Source organism: Heterocephalus glaber, unplaced genomic scaffold, assembly GCF_053883595.1.
Source record: "Heterocephalus glaber isolate CG9 unplaced genomic scaffold, H.glaber_assembly_v1.0 deba00000122, whole genome shotgun sequence".
NCBI classification, from domain to species: Eukaryota; Metazoa; Chordata; class Mammalia; order Rodentia; family Bathyergidae; genus Heterocephalus; species Heterocephalus glaber.
The window spans coordinates 14,357,713-14,376,088 of NW_028258138.1; the positions used below are offsets into that span (position 1 = coordinate 14,357,713).

The 18,376-nt window shown below is 37.2% G+C and overlaps 1 protein-coding gene and 1 long non-coding RNA gene across 5 annotated transcripts in view; one reads left to right on the forward strand and one right to left on the reverse strand.

The window, feature by feature from the left end:
• The window catches only part of Bach1 (BTB domain and CNC homolog 1), a 45,535-nt gene that overhangs the window by 4,149 nt on the left and 23,010 nt on the right, over positions 1–18,376 (reverse strand). For all 3 annotated transcript variants that reach the window (XM_087213307.1, XM_087213311.1, XM_087213312.1), the window contains 3 exons: positions 18,076–18,369; positions 13,823–15,163; positions 11,029–11,235 (listed from right to left, as the gene is read on the reverse strand). In XM_087213307.1, coding sequence (XP_087069433.1) covers positions 11,029–11,235; positions 13,823–15,163; positions 18,076–18,309 — 1,782 coding nt within the window. In that variant the 5' untranslated portion in view covers positions 18,310–18,369. Of the gene's footprint in view, positions 1–11,028; positions 11,236–13,822; positions 15,164–18,075; positions 18,370–18,376 lie in introns of those variants that run through there.
• Positions 95–9,738, forward strand: LOC147830353 (uncharacterized). Of its 2 annotated transcripts, none has more exons than XR_015452058.1 (3): positions 95–329; positions 437–543; positions 9,431–9,738. It is a non-coding gene; the product is annotated as an uncharacterized LOC147830353 (long non-coding RNA). The 2 variants fall into 2 exon arrangements; XR_015452056.1 differs by lacking the exon at positions 9,431–9,738 and adding an exon at positions 4,181–7,103.

The following is an 18,376-nucleotide window of genomic DNA, read 5'->3' on the forward strand; positions in this document are numbered from 1 at the left end:
TCCATAATCCATCCCAAACTCTTAAGAGCTGGATATACCTTAGAATGCGGAATTTTCAGATTTCAGAAACATAGTATGAAGACATAGGGAAATCCTCTGGCAGATTTGGGACAGCACCCCACCATTAAACATCTTTACATTTTTCAGTGGAACACCAAAATATCACATATACACTAAGGAGGAAAAAGTTATATAGTCTCATCAATTTGGATCAGATTGTGGACAAGAGTTAGTGACGAACATGCCCAGCTTTCAGAGCTTTCTGGATTTGTAGACCACAGAGAAACGAGTGTGAGCTTGACATCTGAGACCAAATACAACAAAAAAGGGTAAGTACAGTGTGCAGAGCTTAACTACTGAGATTCATACCCCTGCAAGATTCAACCAGTGACTGCCTTCTTGCACCTGATACTGTGCTAAATGTTTTCCAATGCAGGATCTCAGCTATATAACCCAAACAATGACTGCTGATTGAAGCAATACTGAGCCCGTTCTATAGATAGAATTAAGAGTTGAACACGTCCAGAGACAGAACGCTAATGGGTGAGTTACTGAAGTGTGAATTTTCACCTGTCCAGAAACATCCCCACTGGACTTCTTCAGAGCTATTCCTGGGGCCGGCTTTTCTGACAACATCACCCATCACTGCTGACTGCATGCTTTTTTTAATCCTCCTCCCACCTCACCCTTCCTCTCACTTATTGCTTTGCATCTATTATGACCTAGGAAACCTAATAAACAAGCTGTTTATAAGGTAAGAGTAAATAGGTGTAGACAGGTGGTCAAAGGTTTCTTTTGTGAAATTTATTCCAACTCTCTTGGAAAAGCAGAGGTCATGTTTCACCCGCTTTCTGCTCGCTGGCACTTCGGCTCTCTAGAATCTGCCTATTAACATTGAGCTGGTCATTTTCTAGTCCTCATCTGTTTCTTCTATCTTTTAATTTGTTCTGGCAGAAAAAGAACTAAGAAGGTAATAAGAACTTTGCTTTATGCAAAAGTAACTGTTACAGTTTTACACAAAAATAGTCCTATATAATTACAAGACAACTCAATTATTGGTAGTTTTAAAAAATATCTTAAGGCAGTATTTTGAAAAGATATAAAATGAATACGAAAAACTAAATTTTTACATTGCAAAGTATTCTCCAATTTGTTCTGGTTTCGGTAAAATAGTTCTGTTTCAAAACAGAAATAAGTACAAGTCAATAGTAACAGAAAAAAAGAAACCTGGATCAATGTTCACCCAGTACATTTTCTCGTACACAGACTCTGTTACTGTTTTCAGATAAAATGAATCTGCAGGTGCCAATAGAATGCCAACAGACCCACTGCAGCTCATCCTGAGAAGGGCACATTCGGTGCACTCCGTACCCTTTCTTCTTACGGTTGCCTAGAAGCCAATCCAAATGAGGGTAGAAACAAAACTCCCAGAAGAAAGTGAGAAATATCTCTCTTCAGACATAGCATTATTCAGTCAGGGATTCCTCTATCTCTGTTGGGATGAATCTGTTCTAATGAAGCATAGGCAAAATTTCCACTGCTGGTTTGTCTTTTAAATATGGCTAACCAAAATAATGAATATTTAAGTTTTCTCCCGCACACCAGAACCACTAACCTACAGATACTATGACGATTACATATACAGTATTTTATGACTTCTGCAACTTTATGTAAATATCCATATGATCTTTAAATACCCTCACACTTCCTACTCCACTAAGGGATGACATCATCCATTAGTATGTTCTGTACAACATGGTTTGCTTCTTCACCATTAAAATGAGTATAAACCTAAAACTCTACCATGATTATTTCTGTAAATTAAAGGCTCTCATCTGTTCCTCTGCACTTCAAGCTAACTCCTACATGGCTAATTTCACTCTAATTTTAAAATACAAATGTACTATGGTGGTAGATTAGTAACTGATAGTTACATGAAAAAAGTAATCCAAGTTAATATTTCACGACATCATTACCAAAGAAACCTCCCAAACATACTACCCGTGCCCTGATTATTTCTACAAAATACTGTATTTTACAATTCTTACTAAAACAACGGCATAATTTTTAGGTTTAAGTACTGTGCCTTTAATTACAGATCTAAAAAAATGAATAAAACTGATCTTATAATGAATACAATTGATTTGGGCACCATTCTGTACTTTTTATGAACAAAGCAACTTTAAATCCTTATTTTGAAAAGCTAGTGTATAATATTCATTCAAATATAAGTTTTTAAAAGCAATTATAAATGCAATTCACCCAATAAAGATAAGGATCATAAGAATGTAGCACCAAAAAAGCCAGATAACAATGACTATTTTAGGATAGAAAGAACTGACTGCTAGTAAATGGTCCCTAATGATTTATTATGACATAAAAACTCTGAACAAACAGTTCAGAAAAATCTATAAATAGCCCTTGAAAACATGAACAAAAATGCTCAATTCTACTCATAAAAGAGAAAAAATAAAAGCTGCCATGAGATCCCAATTCTTACTACCAGATTGAAAAAAAAAGTGACAAAAACTGACAAGAAATTCTTGTTGAGGCTATTGAGGAGACAAACATATACTGCTGCAGGGAATGCAAAATGGTACACTCACTGAGAAGAATTTGTTAATAGCTAACAATATCACACCTGCATTTGCTCTTCATTCAACTATCTCACTTCTAGGCATCTATTCAAAATATGTATTTCCCTAAACATTAAGAAAGAGCACAAAGTAATTCAATGCGGCATCCCAGATGTCTACCAACAGGAGACTGCTCTGAACACACTTTACTACAGCCACGGTGAACACTACTGAGATGTACAATGAACAGTCTCTCTTGGACCAAGAAAAATGTTCTCTAGAAATAACTTCTTAAGCGAAAAGGATAAAACAGTGTATATAAGTACTTCTTGAAAGGATAAGAAGAGAATTCACATAAAATATCAGATCAGCTTGTTTCTAGAAAACAAAAAACAAATGGATGAAAACATTTTGCTGATAGGAAGTAGCTATAAAAGTTAGTAAGAAAAAGGGTTCAAGACCTTGGAATATAGTTTTTTAATATATAGTTTAAGCTTTTTGAACCATAAAAAAGTCTTACATATTTAAAAATTTTACTTACATAAAAGTAAAATAAAGGTAGTTTTTGTTTATAGAAACTAATTGTGCACTAAAAGAGAAACTAATTGTATATCAAGTTGATAACAAAAACTTCAAATAACTTCAGACTCCTATATTTTTTGATATATTTAAGGGCAAAAAAGACGAATCAAATTTTACTTATAAACCATCTTTATTAATCTGTTTATTGATAGTAACACTGATTATAATTTTGAGATATATATATCTTATACCTATATATCTTAGGATGCAGCAAATAGTGAACACAATACAATTAGAGCCAAGATATTCCCTGTAAATTATGCGATAAAATACAAATAAATATTTTTAAAAAGCAGATACAAGTTCTACACTGCTAAAGCTGGACTGGAAATATCTACATGAACTCATGATTCCCAATGTACTTTTTACTTTCATTTACTAATGCTATACGTGTGTGTGTGTGCGTGTGTGTGTGTATATATACACTGAATGACACACAGAGGCACAGATGTATCCTAGTTCTATCAACTGACAGGGCCCATAAGGTGTAACATTCCAAAAGCAGCTATGCTTTTCAAAATCCAACACCTGATTAAAACAAGCAAAGGAACAAACAAGAAATTAGGGCACTTGGAGAACTGGGTGATTCCAAATCTTGGGATAAGAGAAGTAAAAAGAGAGCCTATGGCAGGTGTCGAGTGGCACAGAAACTTTAATGGGGTCGTGTTGAAAGGATAGCTGATGGCTTAAGGGCCTCTCCTCAGCCAAACTTGGGGGAAAAATCAAACTGTCAAAAAGACTGACTACTATTAATTTTAACACACTGAGTTAGAAAAACTCAATCTATGAGACCACGGTGATACTACAGGGCAGAAGGAGAAAGGTAAAAGACAAGGGAAAGAAGTCCTATTTAAAGAGGAATGCCAACTAATAAATGTAAATGAAATGAAAGAGTTAGAAAAATCACTGTTTCATAATCTCCACTGTAAAGGCCATCGACATACACTAAAATCCAAAGGGTAGGAGTACTGGGAACACAGAGTACCTGCAAAACACTCTCTCGCTCTCATTTTCTCTCATAGGTCATACTGAATGATTTCAAGGACAGAGAAAACTGGCAGTTCCCACCACCTAGGCGGGGCACCCTGACACTGTGTGCCTCCCTCAGATGATGCAATACGAAGGACAGAACACCAGTGAGCGTTTAAGCTCCATCTGTCAACGCAAACATTTCCAGTTGTACAAAATAAAAGGATGTAGGAATGGACTAAAGCCACGGGAAACAATCAGACAACCATTAATAGTGAGACAGTCTATGAAAAATTAGACCTAGACTCTGAAAACCATATCATTTTTTTAAAATGTTAAGGTTTTAGACTTAACAAAGAATCATTTGAGTAGATCTTATTTTTAAAAAGCACCTATAAAAGATATCTTGGGCAAAATCAGGGTATTTTGAGGAAGGACTAAATAAATATTGAAGATATGAGTTTCTCAGTATATCCAGACATTAGTCATAGGTAAGAATGTCTATATTAGAAGACGCACTGTAAGCATTTAGGGATGAAGTGCCATAATGTGGTATTTCCAAATGATTCAGAAAATGAAAGCAAGAGAGCAAAAGGACAGCAAGACAGCAGGACAAGACTGACATGAGACAAAGCATGAGAAAACAAAATCGGCCATGTGCTCTTATTAATCTATGATTTCCTGGTACTTAGCAGAGTTAACATGTAGTGACCAGCAGATACTTGCAGAAAGAATAGAGGATTATTTTACTTTAAAATACCACTAATATTTTTTGAGCCCTGAACATGTGCTCCAGAAAGCTTTCCAAGGTGATCTCACTGGACCCTCGGATCAACTTTGTGGTAGACATTATTCTCATCCCCATGTCTGCTGAAGGAGGGTGGGTACTAGAGGTTGAACAACTTCCTAGGCCAGGCAGGCTTTCCAACCTCTGACTCCAAAGCCTCTGTCTGGCCTCCACAGTGGAGTCCAAAGGTTAACGTACTTAACCTTTACCTGGAAAACTATTATAAAAGGCGTGTCCCCAGATCCTCCTCCTGTCTGGGATGAGACTAAGAAAAACACCTCTTTTAAGGGGTGCCAGAAAGCAATGGCACACAGTCATATTTCAAAAAGTGTCACTACTCAAAGACATCACAGAACAACGAAGGGCAGGTTTGAGAAAGGTCACTGGGGTATGTTTTGGTAGAGCAGCCAGTAGAATGTGACTGGTATGGACAGACAAGTTTATTTTTAATTAAAATGTAATTTCTACCATAACCTGTAAAACATTAAGGATGGATGAAGATGTTTTATCCCTACCCCATTAAAATGGACAAAGGTAGAGAACCAAAATGGTAACTAAACACCTCAATCCTGTGGTCAGGTGCTTCATGAATATTCCAATTTCCAATCACTTACTAAGTTGATATCAATCAACAATATTTGGTGCTAAGAGAAGTAAATACTGGTAATTAAATAAAAATTAAGGTTCCCTTTATCTCAGGGTTACCTTTGCTTGAGGCCAATATGGTTGTTAGAAATATGTACTATGCTCTAACAGGTGGTCTTCCAGAAAAGAACAAATTTGTACCTTATAAAGAATCCTTTATAGACAAGTACTTTATAAGACAAACACATTAATAGAGGTTGAGTGATTCAACTTTGAAGACTTTATATGTATTAGGATTAAGTTATGCTGTATGTTTATATATTATAAATATTCAATCTTTACAGTAAAATAATGCTAAATTAATACTCAACCCCTAACATATTATAAAATTCAAAATGCATGTTCAAGTCAATATCATCAATTTACCTACCAAATACATACCTTTTTTAAAAATCCCTGTACAAACTGACAAAATTTTGAGAAACATAACTTATACCCTGAATGCAAACTAACATCTCCCTGACTTTCTCAGTAAATTGAGAATATGAAATTGTTCTTTACAGCTGATATTACTGACTCACGTTGCAAACATTTTAGAATGATTAATCTGTCATAATCAAAATAATGCATCTCATGTGTTAATCTGTCCACAGTCTTTTATGCTATTCCTCTCAGGACCAACTGTAAAAAGTTGTAGATTTCTCTCTAGTAAAAGACCCAATAGCCAAAGACCACAGCTTACTAAATATTAGGCCCTCAGCTTAAACATTATCAGACCAAGGTAATAAATACAGCAAATTTACTGTATTTATATGTTAAAGTTTAATTACAAAGTAATTTTTCTTTAAATCGGTTTGCTAAAATCCCACTTAGACTATAAAGACTGGAAACACTGTTTAATTACAGGCTATACTTGCAGAAAGTAGTATCTCAGTATTTTTGTTTAGTTTTTGTTTTGTTTTTTGGTACCAGGGATCAAACTCAGGACCTTGCACTTGCGCGAGGAAGGTGGCAGAACCACTGATCTAAATCCCCGGCCCTATCTCAATATTTTAAAAAAGAACATACACTCACTCACACTGTTCTGTATTCCCAATACCCTATGCCACTGTAAATACAAAACTGTGACTGTGGCTTTACCTTCTCTGCTTCTTCTCTCTTAACAAAAGCCAAGAGCCATAACATAATTCAATACCACAGCCTAAGTAGACTTTCCATAATAAGTACAGTCATGTGTTTAACGATGGGTCCATTTTCGGAGAAATGTGATGTTAGGCAATTGCACCACTGTGAAAACATCTTACAGCTATCTGGTAAATCTACTGTTTCTAGGCTACAACCTGTATAGCATGTTACTGCACTGAGGGCTGTAACACACTGGTAGTACATGGTATTTGTCTATCTACACCTACCTCAATATAGGAAAGGCACAGGAAAAATACAGTATTTAAGACACCCTCTACAGAGCTTAGTGCACAGGAAATGTCTCTGGGTGAGTGGAGAGCATGAAGGCCTACGACATTATTGTACACTACTATAAACATAACTATACTGAGACTACATTAAACATAAAAATATTTTTCTTTCTTCAAAAATAAATTAACTCTGGCTTGTTATAACTTTTTGCTTTATAAATTTTAATTTTTTTTACTTTTTTGCCTCTTTTTAAATAAAATTTACCTTAAAATAAAAATATACTGTGCAGCCATACAAAAGTATTTTACTTTTTTGGGGGAGGGGGCTGCAGGGTACTGAGGATTGAACCCAGGGCCTCAGGGCCACTGAGCTACATTCCCTAATCTTTGTATTTTTTATCCTGTGACAAGATCTCATTACGTTGCTAAGATACCAAGGCTGCGTGGGGACTTGTGGCCCTCTTGCCTCAGCTCCTAGAGTGCTGACATCACGTGTGTGTGGTACCAGGACTTGCTCTTTACATTCTTATTCTCTAAGCTTTTTCTACTAGAAAATTTTGCTTAACTTCTGAAACTTTTTTGTTAAAAATTAATACACTATAGTGTAAGCCAACAAGGAGTGGGGCTCATCAGTATCAGGTCTTCCATCTCCATATCAGCCTCACGGGAAGGTCTTCAGGAGCAACACCACATGTGTTGTCTCCCAGATAGGATGCTGCTCCTTATCTCTACTGAAGGGCCTGCCCATGGCTTGTATTAAGATAGTACTTTTGTCTGAGATAGGTCCATGGTGGTTTACCTGACTTGTGGCTTTTCTTTCTCCTGGATTTGCTTGTAAGCAGACAATCCATTATGAACATCACTCTCTATTAATGAGTATCTCTCCGAGCAGGGAAGAGGACCTACCAAGGTCTGGAAGTTTCTGCTAACCCGTTCCTCTCACTTTGGTTTTACTGGGGTCTTTATTTTTTTTTCCTGCAGTTTCCCTTTATCTTGCTACCTTTTCCTTTTCAGCTCCATTATCTCAGGGGCCACTGTCAGATATGCAGTCCATCACTGATAAGAAACAGCATCATGCAGCACACCACTGTATTTTAAGCACCAAATTATTTTACTTCTGGCCATTCTGGCCTGTAAGTGACATTTTCTGCTTGTTTTTGTCTGAGAAAGACATCTGCGGCAGCACAGAAATCTGGAATATGCTCTCTGCACTCCGAAAGTGGGTTTCCCTATATAAATTTCTGGAACTGAGAGCCGTATGAAGGACTGGGGAGTGTGAAGAAGCCAAAACAGGAAGAAGTCACTCTGACCCACAAACTACGTGACCTCTCTGGGCTGCTGGAAGAGGCCAGGACTGCTCTGAGCTCTGCCTGCGCAGAAAGGAAGGCTCTTGATGCTTCCATCCTTCCGTCCCTACTCCATCGAGTCAGAAAAGCGAACACCTGAGCCTAATTATGCCAATTAGGTGCTCTCCTCCTTGGGAATTCAGAGGTGACTCAAAGTGGAGTCTGTCTGGACTGGTCCCTGGAGATGAGTGAAACCATTCAGGAGCTGTAAGCAGTCACCTCCCACACAAGCACAGGAAGTCATGCTGTGCGTGCAGTAGGAAGCAGGTGCACAGCAGCTGAGAGAGCAGAGTCCCTGGGCTCCTCCAGGTCTTCCCCTGTCTTCTCCATGCTACTTAGGAGGCCTAGCTCCATCCTTCAGCTTCTGAATGAGACACACCTACCTCCCACCTCCCTACAACTGATTATTTGATTAATTCTTAGACAGTTCCTGTTTCCTGAAGCCAAATTAATACAATGGATAAAGAGCATGCTGACCACTCTTTTTTAGTTCATGAAAACTGCTGAAAAACCAATTACTTCCTGCCGGAAAGTAAGCACTATTCTGCTGACAATGTGAAGAGGACCCTTACTAGGAGGGGAGGGGTAGTGTGTAGGTGAGGCCCAAACCAAGCTGAGAAGGAAGCTACCTTGAAATCTGAACGCTGTGAACAGTAATGTGGCCATAGTAAGAAACCTAGTATTTCCTGAGTGCTTTCCATGTGCCAGGCACTGTTGTAAGTTAGTCAGAAATATTAACTCATTTACCCTTCATAAATGAGCACCTTCTCTAAAAACTAGGAAGCAACATTATCTCATTTACAGATGAAAAATGTGAGGCACAGAGAAATCAACAGCTTAGTCAGAGCACTAGATAACTGTGGCAGCATCCCACACTTCTGACCACTGCGTCTCCGCCTCTCTGTTGAAGCAAAAGCAAAAGGGACAAAAAGCCCAGAGAAAGTAGCAAGACCTTTTCATCTTAAATAGCTGAAGTGTGCTGAAAAGTATCAGTTATTTAGCAACCCATGTCTTTCTTCAATAACAAAAATATAAATGGGACCTTTGAGCCAGGAAATAAAGTAGTTCTAATGAGTAATCACTACTCTCAAATCACCTTAGTAAGTATGTATCAAAACTACTGACAGGCAACTCCTGATCCGTCTTGTCTGTTTTTGTTTTTATTTGCAGGAGAGTAAGAAAAAGATTAATTCTACTGACAACTATAAATTACAACTAGTTGAGGGAAAAGACAGAGAATATAAGAAACAGAACTAAAAACTCCAGTAGCACAATTTTATGTCAACTTCAAATGGCTCCACATAACCCAACAGTATGAAGAGTAGCTCTGCGCAGAACACAGCTAAGAACCACAGCATTTCTGGTTAAAATGCTACAGGCAGGTAAGGGTTTAACCCAAAGGTGAGTGATAAGGAAGAATACTAGTAGTTAAAGGTGTAACTGACACACACTGCAGAAGCACTGAGTACTGCTGAACACGGAACATTTCCCTCTTGGTCCGAGCAACTTTAATCATTTAACAGTATCAAATAGAGCGCGGTTTGGTGATGCACACCTACAATCCCACCACTCTGGGAGGCTGAGGCAGGAGGACAGTAAGTCTGAGCCCAGCCTAGGCAACATAATGATGCAGCAAGACTGTTTCAAAATTTAAATACTAAAAGGGGGTTGGTGCGGGTGATGGAGTTTAGCGTGAAAGCCCTGAGTTCAATCCCCAGTATGTTTTTTAAAAAATATTTCTCATGTCTACATTTGTAAAACATTTGGTTTTGTCATCTTTTTACATAGTTATACTTCATCTTTTTTGCCTAAAGCACATGTAAAACATAAATAGTAAGATTTTATTTTTAATTTTTCCTGAAGGCATATAAGGCACAACTGTACAGTTTAATGCCATTCATGTTCATGCTTGAAGACCTGTTACAATCACAGCTTTAAATTTTCAGTGACAATGAACAAACTCACAAAACTGAATATTCAAGGAATGATTTTACTACTTCTAGGCTGTTTCCCTGCTGCCTGACCCACAGATTTTGCCCTTAGCTGAGCTGTACTATCACTGCTGTCCTTTCATACAGTGCTTCTTTCCACTAACCACTAAGGGAAAAGAGAAGTGGAAACAAATGAAACCATTTTTCAGTTAATTTTAGTTTTGATGCTAAAAAAAAAGATTCAATAATCAAGCACTATTCTCGCCTAGGGTCGCATGTGATTTTAAAATTTTCTATTCAGATAAGTATAGCCTCTAAGAAATATTTTTCCTTGGATGAAAGATGTTTCTGCTATCATCTAAAACAGGTAATTCATTTCATTTAGACTACTAAACAGAACGTTATACAGACCCCAGACATATCACAAAGAAATTAAAATCCTTTCTAATTTCTTTAATTTTTATTCAACCACTAAAATCATCCCTAATTTGAAATCAGTTTTTAAGAAATGCAGCTAGAGTAAAAAGCATTAAGATGTGTTATGTTCATGTACCGACTCCCCATGGTGAATATAATCATTATGTATTGCAAACATGTACTAATAAAACCTTTTTAATTTTTAAAAAGCTTACATAAGTAAAAGTCAATTAAAAACTCTCACTACTTTTCCTATCTTTTCTGAAAATGCCAGGTAGTTTATCTTAAAACAGTAACCGTTACATTTTTAAATTAATATGTAACTGAGCATTAGCTCTTACCTAAGAATTGACAAAGCAATTCCTCTATTAAAAAGAATGTTCTGGAATCTAAATAGCAATGAGAGACTTGCGTACTTACCAGCTTCTCAATTTCTGATTCGAGATTCTGTATACAGTCAAGCTTTCTCTTTCGACAGCGCTGTGCTGCAATTCTGTTTTTACTTCTTCTGCGAATGTCATGGATACAATCCAGTTGTTCAGGGGTCAGTTTGTGCATTTTCAACAAGGATTGAAAATCATTTCGAGACAGGGAAATTATTCGTTGTGCATTAAATGGCAGTTTCACCTAGAAGGTGAAATAAACAGTAAGTGCTATTTTATAATTATTCTTAAACCTGAGAAGATTAAAAAAGTACCTCATTTTTATCAACGTGCTTAATTTAGATGTTTTAAATGGTCCCTATTCTCAGTTTTTATACAATCCACTATAATAAAAACTGATAGTTTGGTATGTCTAGCTTATTTGAGAGAAGACATAGAAGATAAACTGAGAAGCAAGTAACTTTCAGCAAATCACACACAATAATAAAACGGAATGATAGAATCTAAGATATTTTAGTATTGCATGTTAATACCCTATAGAGTTAAGTTTCTTTCTCAAGTATTTTAATATGTTGTTTCTCAACCCAAAATGAAATCCATTTTATTCTTTAAATATTACTATGTAGCACTGATTTAATATTGGTATAATTATACTAGTAATTTCTAAAGCATTTTAGAAAATTTATTTCTGTCAAAAAATGATAGCTTCATATATATCTCATTTTAAAAGCTACACATTATACGTGCCAATGTAGAAAATTTTTAAAAATCTTATTAATATTTTAGAGTCATTTTCAACCTACTTAATTTTGGAAAAAGGAAAAGATGACTTTTTCTTTTAATTAAGAATATTACAAGAGTTTAATTATGTTATCAAAAACACAAAAGGAATACTGGTCAGTTAGTCTGGCAACCTAATTAGTTTGCCTTTCAAGCTTACAGAAATTACTCATAGAAGGTGGCGGGGATTTAGCTCAGTGGCACTGCGCCTGCCTTGCAAGCGCAAGGTCCTGAGTTCGATCCCCGGTACCAAAAAGAAAAAAAACAATTACTCACAGAAAACCTCTCAGTGATGTTATTTTCTAATAACATTTTTTTCACAGTATAATTTTAAATGCTTAATTTATGTCATATAAATACAGATATAACCCATATGTACATATTATTTTTAAATTAAATCACCAATCTATTTCCAGCAAAAAAAGAAAACGGCCACTTTCAAACTTCCATCACCAAAGAAAATGCTGAAGAATGAGATATGGAAAAACTAGAATCCTTGTACAGTGGCAGCGTGAAAACAGTGCAACCACTACAGAAAACAGTTATGGAGGCTTCTCAAGAAATGAAAAATAAAACTACCATATGATCTAGCAACCCTACTTCCAGGGTTAAGACTTGGCATCAGTATCTCAGAGGGATATCTGCACTTCTATATTCACTGTAGCACTGTCCACAGTAGCCAAGATATAGAAATAAACTGAATAGCCAGGCACAAATGAATAAAGAAAATGTGGTGTGTATCACAAAGGAAGACTATTCTGTCTTATAATAAAGAAAGAAATCTTGCATTGTGTTACAGTCTGGGTGACCCTGGAGGACATTATGCTAACTAAAATAGTTTGTTCTCTGAACAGAGAACAAACCCCACAGTATCACAAGAATGAGGCTCGCAGACATGAGTTATTTAAACGGTCAAATTAAGAGAAACAGAAGGGAGTGGTGGGTGGTACAAGGGGCTGGAAGAGGGAGAATAAGGAGTTACTTTACAATGGATAAAGTTTCATTTATTTAAGTTCTAGAGACCTGCTGTACAATATTGTGCCTGCAGTTAATGCTCTACTGTGCAATTAAAATTTTCTTACAAGGGTGGTTTTCACATTATCACAATAAAAAAATGAAATAAAATGCAAAGAAAAAAATGCAGTAAGATTTTTAAAAACTGTAAAAAGAAAGTATAAGTTCCAACTATAAAGAGAAAAGTCAACTTCAGAAAACTAAACAAAAATCCAATTTTTAAATACTTAACATGTTCACGACAGGGCTGTTTATTCATGTCTTGCTGCCAGGCAACTCTAACAACTGGTGGTATCCACATGACTGTCCCATAGAGTGGCTTTTTATTAATTTTATTAGTAAAAAGACCAATAAAAGTGATTAGATCCATTTGTACCACCAGTGCTTCAAGCTGGCCGGAATGAGTTAAAAAGAAAACAGGCCCTTATATGGGGTGTATTTTAGTATTTTATAAAAAGCAGCTATAGCTACATATAACTCATTGAGATATTAAGATTTTGTTAAACTAAAAGTTAATATGGCTAATGGAAAAAGAGGGCAGGGATTTAAAAAAAATTTAAAAAGCAATGGCCATGGAAAAACAGGTCCAAGAAAACTTTACGTTAGAAGTCACATTCCCACAATTACTCACTGCCACACGATGGCTCAGTGACTCACCCAGGTCCAGAGGTCCTGGTGGCAATGAATAATGCTGAATGCATGACACACTGCACCAGGAGCTGTCATGCAATGAAGGAGGAGTCATTATTCTTTTTCCTCTTGGGACATGACATTTGATTTAAACAGTTATATGGCCAGTGCATGAATCTACGCCATGGTTAACATAAACACACCTACTTGAAATGTATGAACCCAGAAGTCTTTTGAACTTCATTTCATTCTTCTGGAATTTACCACTTGGTCTTATAATTAACAGCATATGAGTTTCCTGCACCCTCCCTGAGCCTGCTCACATGCTAGTGGTGCAGCGGGAGCTGACTCAGGAAATCCTGATTAACGGTTGCTAGGACAATGAATTAAGAACACACCCTGCTCACCTCACACTCTTGTTCTCTGGCTGAGCAGGATTCACTGTCACCTTCAGTGTCTGTCTCAGAGTCATCGCCCAGGCTAATCACACAGGCATATGGACAAGGTTCCTGCTGTTCTGAAACGTAGCTGTCGTTTCCAATTTCCAAATTGCTTGAACACCCTTCGGTACTCAGAGTGCTCATAAAAGGGCAGTTGACAGAATTTAATGTTGTAAAAGTCCTCTGACCCGGTTCTGGGCTCTCGCTGATCCTGATACCTAACCAGGGACACTCAGACCGTTTCTGTGAGTAGAGCTGTTCTGAGCCATCTTTGGCCACAGCAGGTGATAACTGCATTTGGCAAGGGGAGTCCGTGCTGCAAATGTCACTCCAGAAGCCCTTTGCTAGGTGTTCTGCTACTTCTCGTTCTACGCTACTCCGATCGCTGGACGCGAGGCTGCTGTCTTCCTTGGGGCCTGAGTCATCTTTCAAATGTAAATCTTGACTTTCACCAAACGTTTTCTCTTCTGGAACATCTGTACCTGATAAAGGCTTTTCTGTTTTCACTGCTGAGTGTTGCATACCAGCAAAATTCAAGTCACTGTATTGGTCATATGTGTGTAAAAGAGACAGAGAGTAGAGCCCATGAGGGTCTGCAGAACTGCGAGGGAAAGGAGTCACTTCTGCTTTTTCTGCTGGGACCTGAGAAGCAGGATCTTTCTTCTTTGTGGCCTCGTGTTCCATTGCTAACTTACTTTCTTCACATTTTAAAATCACTTGCAAATCTGCACAATACTGGACTGCCCCTACACATTCATTTTCGGATGTCTCATTCGTCTGAACAGAAGTAGCTTGAACGTCTTTGACATTGGATTCCACACTGCGGACACGGTCAGTCCCAAACGCCTTCTGAAATTTTCTGTATTTGGGGCATAAGGATGGCAATGCCAGAGCAGCATTCCTTTCCATGCACATGGATTCATATGTTTGGCTGGCACTGTCCTGTAGGGGAGGTGATGTTTTTACATCTCCTTGATACCTTTGGAGGTTACAAAGAGGAGCCTGAACATTTTTATCTTCTAGAAATTCCTCTACTTCATCTATTTCGAGGTCCTTCTGGTCCGAAAGTGAAAATTTAAGGTCTGTCTTCTGACAGTGTGATTGAAAGCACTTTTTTCTTGGGCATTCTTGCTGGTCTGCAGTGGAGTCTAAAAACTTGTATTTGAGAAATTGAAAGCAGGATTCCTCGATATTGTGTACACTTAAAAATTCCACACACTTGCACACTTCATCCACATTGTCTTTACTTAAAATTAGTTTAGCAGTATAGGCAAACTGAATTAAAGGTTCAAATCCTTTAACTGTCACCTGTTAATATACAAAATAAAAGTAACATTACTCGAAAACGCGAATAGAGACATGTGTAACATATCTGTAACAATTATAAAATAGGTATTTTAATTTGGTAAGAAAAATATCTGGCTAGGAAATTAAGGGAGGCTACACACACATGCTTATCACACACTATCCACTGGAAATACACCCTCCACTTTATACATTCCATTCTTAATCACACATGAGTTATGGTTTACTCCCATGATCTAGAGACAATTTTCCTATGACAGAGGAAATAAGCCATCTATGAAAAGTAGGATGGATTCCACATACAACCTATATACAGGAAGAGTCAGGTGTCTAGTAGGCCAGCTCCATATGCCCATGCAACCTAACTACTATAAACTTCAAAAGTGGAATTTTTAAAGATACAAACAATTAAGTAAAGCATTTACAAAGAATTCCATTCATGGAGTAAGTGGTAACTACAGCATCTCACAGCAAGAATTTCTAATAAAATTTTAAAAGACTAAGATTTTAAAAGTGATCTAAGTGAAGTTCTAAGAACTCTGTCTCAGTACTGTTTCTGCATGGATTCTATGTAACAGAGCCTTCAGGCAGAAATCTGCACATAGAAGCTGGCAAATGGAACCTGCTCCAGTGCAGAGCAAGCTTCGTCCTACATTACTTGACAAAATTATTTTTAAAACACTGAGTTCCTACAGGAGTGACCAAAATATTTTTAATATTTGTGACTTTTTAAAACTCATGCTAAGCTTAGGAAATTTAACTAACTTTTAAATGGCTAAAATAAAAACAGTGAGACTGTCAAATGCTACATGCAGAAACTGCATCACTCACCTATTGCCAGTGGGAATGTGAAATGGCACAGCCACTTTGAATAAGCTTGGTGCTTTCATATAAAACGAAAATACAACTACCATATGACCAGCAATAGCACCCTTCATCCCCCGTAAGAAATGAAAACTTATGTTCACACAAAAAGCTATGCACAAACGTTCACAGCAACTTTATTTGGTGTAGTCAAAAACGCGAATTAGCCTCATCTTCTTTAATATATAAAATGTTAAAAAAAACTCCACTGATAACATTAATACTAAACTACTACTCAGCAATAAAAAGGGACACACTATTGATATACAACTCTCAGATAAATCTCGAGAGAATTATGCTAGGTGGAAAAAAGTCAGTCTGAAAGGTTACATATTGCATGAGTCCATTTACATAACATTTCTGAAATGGCAAAACTTTGGAAATGGACAGATTAGAGGCTGTCGGCAATTAGGGATAGAAGAAGAAGGGATGGGAGTAGGAAACAAAGGTGGGAAGGAAGCAGACATGGTTACAAAGGGCTAATGCCAAGGATCCTTAGATACTGGAACTGTTCAGTATTTTAACTATGGTAGACAGAAGAACCTCCACAGAGAATAAAATGATAAAATCTTAATATATATATATATATATACACACACACAGAAATTAGCACAAGAAAAATGACAGCAATCTGAATACCATGAGGAGGTTGTACAACCTCCTTTCCCAGCTGTAACCTTATACAATATTTTTCTCAAAATGTTATCATTGGGGGATACTGATCAAAGTGGGAACTCTGCATTATTTTATATAGCTGTATAAGTATTTATAATTATCAAGATTTCAATTAAAATTTTTTAAAGTTAAAATAATCAAAATGGGCCTTTAAGCAGGTTATACAACAGGTTATACAACAGTGGTTTCAATCTGTTACTCTGATAAAAGACATCAAATAATTGAAAACTTGAGATTTATACTTCAAATTAGAATGAATACATAACATACATGCATACATACGTGTATCTTTCCTCACAAACTCATGAATTAGACTTTGTTCTGATTAAAAAGTTTCATTCAGCAATTTGAAAATATGAACCATAATGATGAGTTTGTCTTCATTATGCTTTGGGTTCCTTTGGAAAAAAATCAATGGCTAGTCTATAATTGGTCTTCTTTGTCATTTCTTGGTATTCCCTCCTTCACTCTGATTCTTGCCACAAAAGTGATAAATATTCATTCCCAAAACATAGCCAAAATTTCATGGAAGTATGTATAGCTAACAACAATCTACACGGTAATTTAGTTTACAATTTATCTAATGGTATCCAACAGGGAACATCTCACACAGATAGGGCATACACAAGAAGTTCCACACGCTTTCACTGTATTCCCCTTATTCACTTCTGGGTCCCAACTGCACAGACTTGACACTCTGCTAGCAGCAGTTAGCAACTAAACAAAGCAACCTGTTTGAGTAAGAGTCACTGTAACCAGCACTCCTCTGCCCAAGAGAGAGATCTCTTGGAGCCAGGACATTAACAAAGATGCAAATATTTATGAGCTTGAGCTTCACAACAGCCTAGGGGAAAAGATGTATGGACAACCAAGACTCCACAAATAAGACACAATTTCTTTTTTCTACCAAAACATAAAGACACTCTCAAGGAGAAAGAAAGAGAACACTTATGGAGCACCTACTTTTCACGGGAGAAGATCTTGGGAAATGATTCATGGGACCCTAAACCTAGTCACAGTTCCCCATCTCAAGACAAGGTCCAGAGGGACAGCAAGTCACACAGCACCATCTCTCCAACCATGACTTTCCAAATGTCTAATGCTTGAGTGTGCCCTGACTTGAGTCATTTTATTCAAAATAACCTAACAGTGCCTCAAGTTATTCCACTGCTCAATAAATACTAACATCCAAAATTAATCATTTTAGATGTAAATGTAACCACTGCTGGGAAAAAAAGACAAAGAAATGGATTGCTGCAGAAACTAAGAAATGTTCCTCAGCCACCTGACCAAAGACTGCTTTATTTCTAACTTTATAAATCAAAAAACTTTTGAATAAAATTAAACTACAATCACAAGAAACATGGACCTCTCACCTCTTCTGGGAGAGTAATGCTGAGCTCCGCATGAGACTGGCCTATGATCCTCGAGTGGAAGTAACTGCTACATGCCGCCAGCACTGACCGGTGGGCACGGAACTGCTGGTCCTCCACCAAGACAGTGACATCGCACAGCACATCCTTCTTCCGCTGCTCGTTGAGGCTGAGCAAGATGTTGGTGCTGTGCACCGAGGACTCATAGGCAAACACTGCGTTCTCACTCAGAGACATCCTGCACAGGAGGTGGTGTTGGGAAGTGCAGTGGAAAGCATGCTTCTAATCGCTGGCAACCTGGAAG